The sequence below is a fragment of the Scyliorhinus torazame genome, chromosome 24 (genome assembly GCF_047496885.1).
Source record: "Scyliorhinus torazame isolate Kashiwa2021f chromosome 24, sScyTor2.1, whole genome shotgun sequence".
Taxonomy (NCBI): domain Eukaryota; kingdom Metazoa; phylum Chordata; class Chondrichthyes; order Carcharhiniformes; family Scyliorhinidae; genus Scyliorhinus; species Scyliorhinus torazame.
In genome coordinates, this window is record NC_092730.1 from 10,840,632 (window position 1) to 10,849,323 (window position 8,692).

Here is an 8,692-nt window from a genome sequence, read left to right on the forward strand (position 1 = left end):
CGCTCCCACGGGGAGTGGGGAGAATGTGGGACTCGTTCCACGGGGAGTGGGGAGAATGTGGGACTCGCTCCCACGAGGAGTGTGGAGAATGTGGGACTCGCTCCCACGGGGAGTGGGGAGAATGTGGGACTCGCTCCCACGAGGAGTGGGGAGAATGTGGAACTCGTTCCCACGGGGAGTGGGGAGAATGTGGAACTCGTTCCACGGGGAGTGGGGAGAATGTGGGACTCGCTCCCACGGGGAGTGTGGAGAATGTGGGTCTCGCTCCCATGGGGAGTGGGGAGAATGTGGGACTCGCTCCCACGGGGAGTGGGGAGAATGTGGGACTTGCTCCCACGGGGAGTGGGGAGAATGTGGGACTCGTTCCACGGGGAGGAGGGAGAATGTGGGACTCGCTCCCACGGGGAGTGGGGAGAATGTGGAACTCGTTCCACGGGGAGTGGGGAGAATGTGGGACTCGCTCCCACGGGGAGTGGGGAGAATGTGGAACTCGTTCCACGGGGAGTGGGGAGAATGTGGGACTCGCTCCCACGGGGAGTGGGGAGAATGTAGGACTCGCTCCCATGGGGAGTGGGGAGAATGTGGGACTCGCTCCCACGGGGAGTGGGGAGAATGTGGGACTTGCTCCCACAGGGAGTGGGGAGAATGTGGGACTCGCTCCCACGGGAGTGGGGAGAATGTGGGACTCGCCCCCACGGGGAGTGGGGAGAATGTGGGACTCGCTCCCACGGGGAGTAGGGAGAATGTGGGACTCGCTCCCACGGGGAGTGGGGAGAATGTAGGACTCGCTCCCATGGGGAGTGGGGAGAATGTGGGACTCGCTCCCACGGGGAGTGGGGAGAATGTGGGACTTGCTCCCACGGGGAGTGGGGAGAATGTGGGACTCGCTCCCACAGGGAGTGGGGAGAATGTAGGACTCGCTCCCACAGGGAGTGGGGGAGAATGTGGGACTCGCTCCCACGGGGAGTGGGGAGAATGTGGGACTCGCTCTCACGGTGAGTGGGGGAGAATGTGGGACCCGCTCCCACGGGGAGTGGGGAGAATGTGGGACCCGCTCCCACGGGGAGTGGGGAGAATGTGGGACTCGCTCCCACGGGGAGTGGGGGAGAATGTGGGACTCGCTCCCACGGGGAGAATGTGGGACTCGCTCCCACGGGGAGTGGGGAGAATGTGGGACTCGCTCTCACAGGGAGTGGGGGAGAATGTGGGACTCGCTCCCACGGGGAGTGGGGAGAATGTGGGACTCGCTCCCACGGGGAGTGGGGAGAATGTGGGACTCGCTCCCACGGGGAGTGGGGAGAATGTGGGACTCGCTCCCACGGGGAGTGGGGAGAATGTGGTACTCGCTCCCACAGGGAGTGGGGGGGAATGTGGGACTCGCTCCCACGGGGAGTGGGGAGAATGTGGTACTCGCTCCCACAGGGAGTGGGGAGAATGTGGGACTCGCTCCCACAGGGAGTGGGAGAGAATGTGGGACTCGCTCCCATGGGGAGTGGGGAGAATGTGGGACTCGCTCCCATGGGGAGTGGGGAGAATGTGGGACTCGCTCCCACGGGGAGTGGGGAGAATGTGGGACTCGCTCCCACAGGGAGTGGGGAGAATGTGGGACTCGCTCCCACGGGGAGTGGGGGAGAATGTGGGACTCGCTCCCACAGGGAGTGGGGAGAATGTGGTACTTGCTCCCACAGGGAGTGGGGAGAATGTGGGACTCGCTCCCACAGGGAGTGGGGGGAATGTGGGACTCGCTCCCATGGGGAGTGGGGAGAATGTGGGACTCGCTCCCACAGGGAGTGGGGAGAATGTGGGACTCGCTCCCACGGGGAGTGGGGAGAATGTGGGACTCGCTCCCACAGGGAGTGGGGGAGAATGTGGGACTCGCTCCCACAGGGAGTGGGGAGAATGTGGGACTCGCTCCCATGGGGAGTGGGGAGAATGTGGGACTCGCTCCCACGGGGAGTGGGGAGAATGTGGGACTCGCTCCCACGGGGAGTGGGGGAGAATGTGGGACTTGCTCCCACAGGGAGTGGGGAGAATGTGGGACTCGCTCCCACAGGGAGTGGGGGGAATGTGGGACTCGCTCCCACAGGGAGTGGGGAGAATGTGGGACTCGCTCCCATGGGGAGTGGGGAGAATGTGGGACTCGCTCCCACGGGGAGTGGGGAGAATGTGGGACTCGCTCCCACAGGGAGTGGGGAGAATGTGGGACTCGCTCCCACAGGGAGTGGGGAGAATGTGGGACTCGCTCCCACAGGGAGTGGGGAGAATGTGGGACTCGCTCCCACAGGGAGTGGGGAGAATGTAGGACTCGCTCCCACGGGGAGTGGGGAGAATGTGGGACCCGCTCCCACGGGGAGTGGGGAGAATGTGGGACCCGCTCCCACGGGGAGTGGGGAGAATGTGGGACCCGCTCCCACGGGGAGTGGGGAGAATGTGGGACTCGCTCTCACGGAGAGTGGGGAGAATGTGGGACTCGCTCTCACGGGGAGTGGGGAGAATGTGGGACTCGCTCCCACAGGGAGTGGGGGGAATGTGAGACTCGCTCCCACAGGGAGTGGGGAGAATGTGGGACTCGCTCCCACGGGGAGTGGGGAGAATGTGGGACTCGCTCCCACAGGGAGTGGGGGGAATGTGGGACTCGCTCCCACGGGGAGTGGGAAGAATGTGGTACTTGCTCCCACAGGGAGTGGGGAGAATGTGGGACTCGCTCCCACAGGGAGTGGGGAGAATGTAGGACTCGCTCCCACGGGGAGTGGGGAGAATGTGGGACCCGCTCCCACGGGGAGTGGGGAGAATGTGGGACCCGCTCCCACGGGGAGTGGGGAGAATGTGGGACCCGCTCCCACGGGGAGTGGGGAGAATGTGGGACTCGCTCTCACGGGGAGTGGGGAGAATGTGGGACTCGCTCTCACGGGGAGTGGGGAGAATGTGGGACTCGCTCCCACGGGGAGTGGGGAGAATGTGGGACTCGCTCCCACAGGGAGTGGGGAGAATGTGGGACCCGCTCCCACGGGGAGTGGGGAGAATGTGGGACCCGCTCCCACGGGGAGTGGGGAGAATGTGGGACCCGCTCCCACGGGGAGTGGGGAGAATGTGGGACTCGCTCTCACGGGGAGTGGGGAGAATGTGGGACTCGCTCTCACGGGGAGTGGGGAGAATGTGGGACTCGCTCCCACGGGGAGTGGGGAGAATGTGGGACTCGCTCCCACGGGGAGTGGGGAGAATGTGGGACCCGCTCCCACGGGGAGTGGGGAGAATGTGGGACTCGCTCTCACGGGGAGTGGGGAGAATGTGGAACTCGCTCCCACAGGGAGTGGGGAGAATGTAGGACTCGCTCCCATGGGGAGTGGGGAGAATGTGGGACTCGCTCCCACGGGGAGTGGGGAGAATGTGGGACTCGCTCCCACGGGAGTGGGGAGAATGTGGGACTCGCTCTCACGGGGAATGGGGAGAATGTGGAACTCGCTCCCACGGGGAGTGGGGGAGAATGTGGGACTCGCTCCCATGGGGAGTGGGGAGAATGTGGGACTCGCTCCCACGGGGAGTGGGGAGAATGTGGGACTCGCTCCCACGGGGAGTGGGGAGAATGTGGGACTCGCTCCCACGGGGAGTGGGGAGAATGTGGGTCTCGCTCCCATGGGGAGTGGGGGAGAATCTGGGACTCGCTCCCATGGGAAATGGGGAGAATGTGGGACTCGCTCCCACGGGGAGTGGGGAGAATGTGGTACTTGGTCCCACGGGGAGTGGGGGAGAATGTGGGACTCGCTCCCACGGGGAGTGGGGAGAATGTGGTACTTGGTCCCACGGGGAGTGGGGAGAATGTGGGACTCGCTCCCACGGGAGTGGGGAGAATGTGGGACTCGCTCCCACGGAGAGTGGGGAGAATGTGGGACTCGCTCCCACGGGGACCGGGGAGAATGTGGGACTCGCTCCCACGGGGAGTGGGGAGAATGTGGGACTCTCTCTCACGGGGAGTGGGGGGAATGTGGGACTCGCTCCCACGGGGAGTGGGGAGAATGTGGGACTCTCTCTCACGGGGAGTGGGGGGAATGTGGGACTCTCTCTCACGGGGAGTGCTTGAGGTGAATATTGTTGGTACATTTAAGGGGGGAACCTGGATAAACCCGTGCGGGAGGGAAGAATAGAATAATACGGGGATGGTGGAGATGATAAGGTGGGTGGCAGGAATGGATGGGCAGAATGGCCTGTTCCTATATTGAATTTTATGTAAATTGTTGCTGAGCTCAGATGTGAGGCACACTGCTGTCGAATATCTGCACCTCAAACCTGAAATATAACTGCACAAACAGACTACATGTTAGATATATCTGACTCTTAACAGTGTTAAGTTACAGCGCCAAAAACGAAATTCAGCACTGACCCTCTGACAGTGCAGCACTCCCTCAGTACTGACCCTCTGACAGTGCGGCACACCCTCAGTACTGACCCTCTGTCAGTGCTGCACTCCCTCAGTACTGACCCTCTGACAGTGCGGCACTCCCTCAGTACTGACCCTCTGAAAGTGCGGCACACCCTCAGTACTGACCCTCTGACAGTGCGGCACTCCCTCAGTACTGACCCTCTGACAGTGCGGCACTCCCTCAGTACTGACCCTCTGACAGTGCGGCACTCCCTCAGTACTGAGCCTCTGACAGTGCGGCACTCCCTCAGTACTGACCCTCTGACAGTGCAGCACTCCCTCAGTACTGGCCCTCTGACAGTGCGGCACTCCCTCAGTACTGAGCCTCTGACAGTGCGGCACTCCCTCAGTACTGACCCTCTGACAGTGCAGCACTCCCTCAGTACTGGCCCTCTGACAGTGCGGCACTCCCTCAGTACTGACCCTCTGACAGTGCAGCACTCCCTCAGTACTGACCCTCTGACAGTGCGGCACTCCCTCAGTACTGACCCTCTGACAGTGCAGCACTCCCTCAGTACTGACCCTCTGACAGTGCGGCACTCCCTCAGTACTGACCCTCTGACAGTGCGGCACTCCCTCAGTACTGAGCCTCTGACAGTGCGGCACTCCCTCAGTACTTACCCTCTGACAGTGCAGCACTCCCTCAGTACTGACCCTCTGACAGTGCGGCACTCCCTCAGTACTGACCCTCTGACAGTGCGGCACTCCCTCAGTACTGACCCTCTGATAGTGCGGCACTCCCTCAGTACTGAACCTCTGACAGTGCGGCACTCCCTCAGTACTGACCCTCTGACAGTGCGGCACTCCCTCAGTACTGACCCTCTGACAGTGCGGCACTCCCTCAGCACTGACCCTCTGACAGTGCGGCACTCCCTCAGTACTGACCCTCTGACAGTGCGACGCTCCCTCAGTACTGACCCTCTGACAGTGCGGCACTCCCTCAGTACTGACCCTCTGACAGTGCGGCGCTCCCTCAGTACTGACCCTCTGACAGTGCGGCACTCCCTCAGCACTGACCCTCTGACAGTGCGACACTCCCTCAGTACTGACCCTCTGACAGTGCGACACTCCCTCAGTACTGACCCTCTGACAGTGCGGCACTTCCTCAGTACTGACCCTCTGAAAGTGCGGCACTCCCTCAGTACTGACCCTCTGGCAGTGCGGCGCTCCCTCAGCACTGACCCTCTGGTAGTGTGGCACTCCCTCAGCACTGACCCTCTGGCAGTGCGGCACTCCCTCAGTACTGACCCTCTGACAGTGCGGCACTCCCTCAGTACTGACCCTCTGACAGTGCGGCACTCCCTCAGTACTGACCCTCTGACAGTGCGGCGCTCCCTCAGTACTGACCCTCTGACAGTGCGGCACTCCCTCAGTACTGACCCTCTGACAGTGCGACGCTCCCTCAGTACTGACCCTCTGACAGTGCAGCACTCCCTCAGCACTGACCCTCTGACAGTGCGGCACTTCCTCAGTACTGACCCTCTGAAAGTGCGGCACTCCCTCAGTACTGACCCTCTGGCAGTGCGGCGCTCCCTCAGCACTGACCCTCTGGTAGTGTGGCACTCCCTCAGCACTGACCCTCTGACAGTGCGGCTCTCCCCCAGTACTGACCCTCTGACAGTGCGGCACTCCCTCAGCACTGACCCTCTGACAGTGCGGCGCTCCCTCAGTACTGACCCTCTGACAATGCGGCACTCCCTCAGTACTGACCCTCTGACAGTGCAGCACTCCCTCAGCACTGACCCTCCGACAGTGCGGCATTCCCTCAGTACTGACCCTCTGACAGTACGGCACTCCCTCAGTACTGACCCTCTGACAGTGCGGCACTCCCTCAGCACTGACCCTCTGACAGTGCGGCACTCCCTCAGTACTGACCCTCTGACAGTGCGGTGCTCCCTCAGTACTGACCCTCTGACAGTGCGGCACTCCCTCAGTACTGACCCTCTGACAGTGCGGCACTCCCTCAGTACTGACCCTCTGACAGTGCGGTGCTCCCTCAGTACTGACCCTCTGACAGTGCGGCGCTCCCTCAGTACTGACCCTCTGACAGTGCGGTGCTCCCTCAGTACTGACCCTCTGACAGTGCGGCGCTCCCTCAGTACTGATTTCGGCTGCGTAAGGCAGTCACAGACACAGCAGAGAAGGATACCCATATAGCTGAGCATGAGGACAATAATGGCCCCCATGGATTGCAGGGACTGAAGACAGGTCATGAAGATGTTCTGGATGTTATCGAGGAACCTGCAAAGGAAGCAGAGTATAATTGGGAGTGTGCTGGCGTGGAAGACTGTGGTCACATGGGAAGGAACTCAACACCGTTTTCACAGACTCCCTGAATGTGGGCTTCGCCAATTGTCCCTTGAGAAGGGGGTGGGGGAGCCGCCATCTTGAACCTCCTGCCAGCCGTGTGGTGTAGGTACACCCACTGTGCTGTTAGGGAGGGAGTTCCAGGGTGTTGCCCCGGCGACAGTGAAGGGACGGCCGATATATTTCCCAGTCGGGGGGGGGGAGGTGAGTGACTCGGAGGGGAACCTCCAGGTGGGGGCGTCCCCCATGTGTCTCCTGCCCTGGAGGGTCTCACACACACATCTCCGGAGGTGCTGGGACAGGGGCACAGGTTTACGGTTTTGAGCGGGGCGGGGGGGGGCGGGGTATGTGAGCTGGAACTCGCCTCCTGCGAGGGGGGGGGGGGTGGGGGCGGTGTCGGTGGAAGCAGGCGCAATCTCAAAAGGCTTTGGTTAGATACTCGAGGCAAGTCGACTTTCGGGGGCTTGGGGCGAGAGCCGGCAGGGGAATGGAACCCACTGGATTGGTCCACAGCGAGCCAGCAGGAACTCAATGGGCCGAATGCGCTGTTTGTGTCACGGGGGACGCTGGGTCTAAACGGATGGATTTGCATTGATTTTAAAATTGGAGGTCCCACTCAGTGATTTAATTGGTTCAGTAACTCGGTCCGCACCCTGATTTCACTCAGTAACCTCCTCTGTTCCCCACCACCCTCCCTATGTCTGTAACGCCGTCAATCCCCTACAACCCTCCCTATCTCTGTAACGCCGTCAATCCCCTACAACCCTCCCTATCTCTGTAACCTCCTCCAGCCCCTACACCCCTCGCTATCTCTGTAACCTCCTCCAGCCCCTACAACCCTCCCTATCTCTGTAACCCCCTCCAGCCCCGACAACCCTCCCTATCTCTGTAACCTCCTCCAGCCCCTACAACCCTCCCTATCTCTGTAACCTCCTCCAGCCCCGACAACCCTCCCTATCTCTGTAACCTCCTCCAGCCCCTACAACCCTCCCTATCTCTGTAACCTCCTCCAGTCCCTACACCACTCCCTATCTCTGTAACCTCCTCCAGTCCCTACAACCCTCCCTATCTCTGTAACCTCCTCCAGCCCCTCCAACCCTCCCTATCACTGTAACCTCCTCCAGCCCCTATAACCCACCCTATCTCTGTAACCTCCTCCAGCCCCTACAACCCTCCCTATCTCTGTAACCTCCTCCAGCCCCTACAACCCTCCCTATCTCTGTAACCTCCTCCAGCCCCTGTAACCCTCCCTATCTCTGTAACCTCCTCCAGCCCCTACAACCCTCCCTATCTCTGTAACCTCCTCCAGCCCCGACAACCCTCCCTATCTCTGTAACCTCCTCCATTCCCTACAACCCTCCCTATCTCTGGAACCTCCTCAAGCCCCTACAACCCTCCCTATCTCTGTAACCTCCTCCAGCCCCTACAACCCTCCCTATCTCTGAAACCTCCTCCAGTCCCTACAACCCTCCCTATCTCTGTAACCTCCTCCAGCCCCAACAACCCTCCCTATCTCTGTAACCTCCTCCAGCCTCGACAACCCTCCCTATCTCTGTAACCTCCTCCAGTCCCTACAACCCTCCCTATCTCTGTAACCTTCTCCAGCCCCTACACCCCTCCCTATCTCTGTAACCTCCTCCAGTCCTTAAAACCTTCCCTATCTCTGTAACCTCCGCCAGCCCCTACACCCCTCCCTATCTCTGTAACCTCCTCCAGCCCCGCCAACCCTCCCTATCTCTGTAACCTCCTCCAGCCCCTACACCCCTCCCTATCTCTGTAACCTCCTCCAGCCCCTACACCCCTCCCTATCTCTCTCACCTGTTATTTTTGAAGATTTTGAAGACTTGCATGGCCTGTGCGAGTTTGAAGATTCTCAGCACGCGGAAGACGGTGAACTCTCTGGTGTGGGTGATCTTCCCACTGGGCTGGGCGAGCGGCAGGAAAAAGACGACCAAAGTCAGGCAGACG

The 8,692-nt window shown here is 61.0% G+C and overlaps 1 protein-coding gene across 1 annotated transcript in view; it reads right to left on the reverse strand.

Annotated features, from left to right (window-relative positions):
- The window catches only part of LOC140400091 (cation channel sperm-associated protein 1-like), a 62,558-nt gene extending 53,872 nt beyond the window's left edge, over positions 1–8,686 (reverse strand). Inside the window, exons 1-2 of the mRNA XM_072489565.1 lie at positions 8,543–8,686; positions 6,567–6,658 (exon numbers count right to left, since the gene is read on the reverse strand). Of these exons, the coding sequence (XP_072345666.1) occupies positions 6,567–6,658; positions 8,543–8,574 (124 nt within the window). The 5' untranslated portion in view covers positions 8,575–8,686. The remainder of the gene's footprint in view (positions 1–6,566; positions 6,659–8,542) is intronic.
- Between the last annotated feature and the right edge of the window lie 6 nt (positions 8,687–8,692).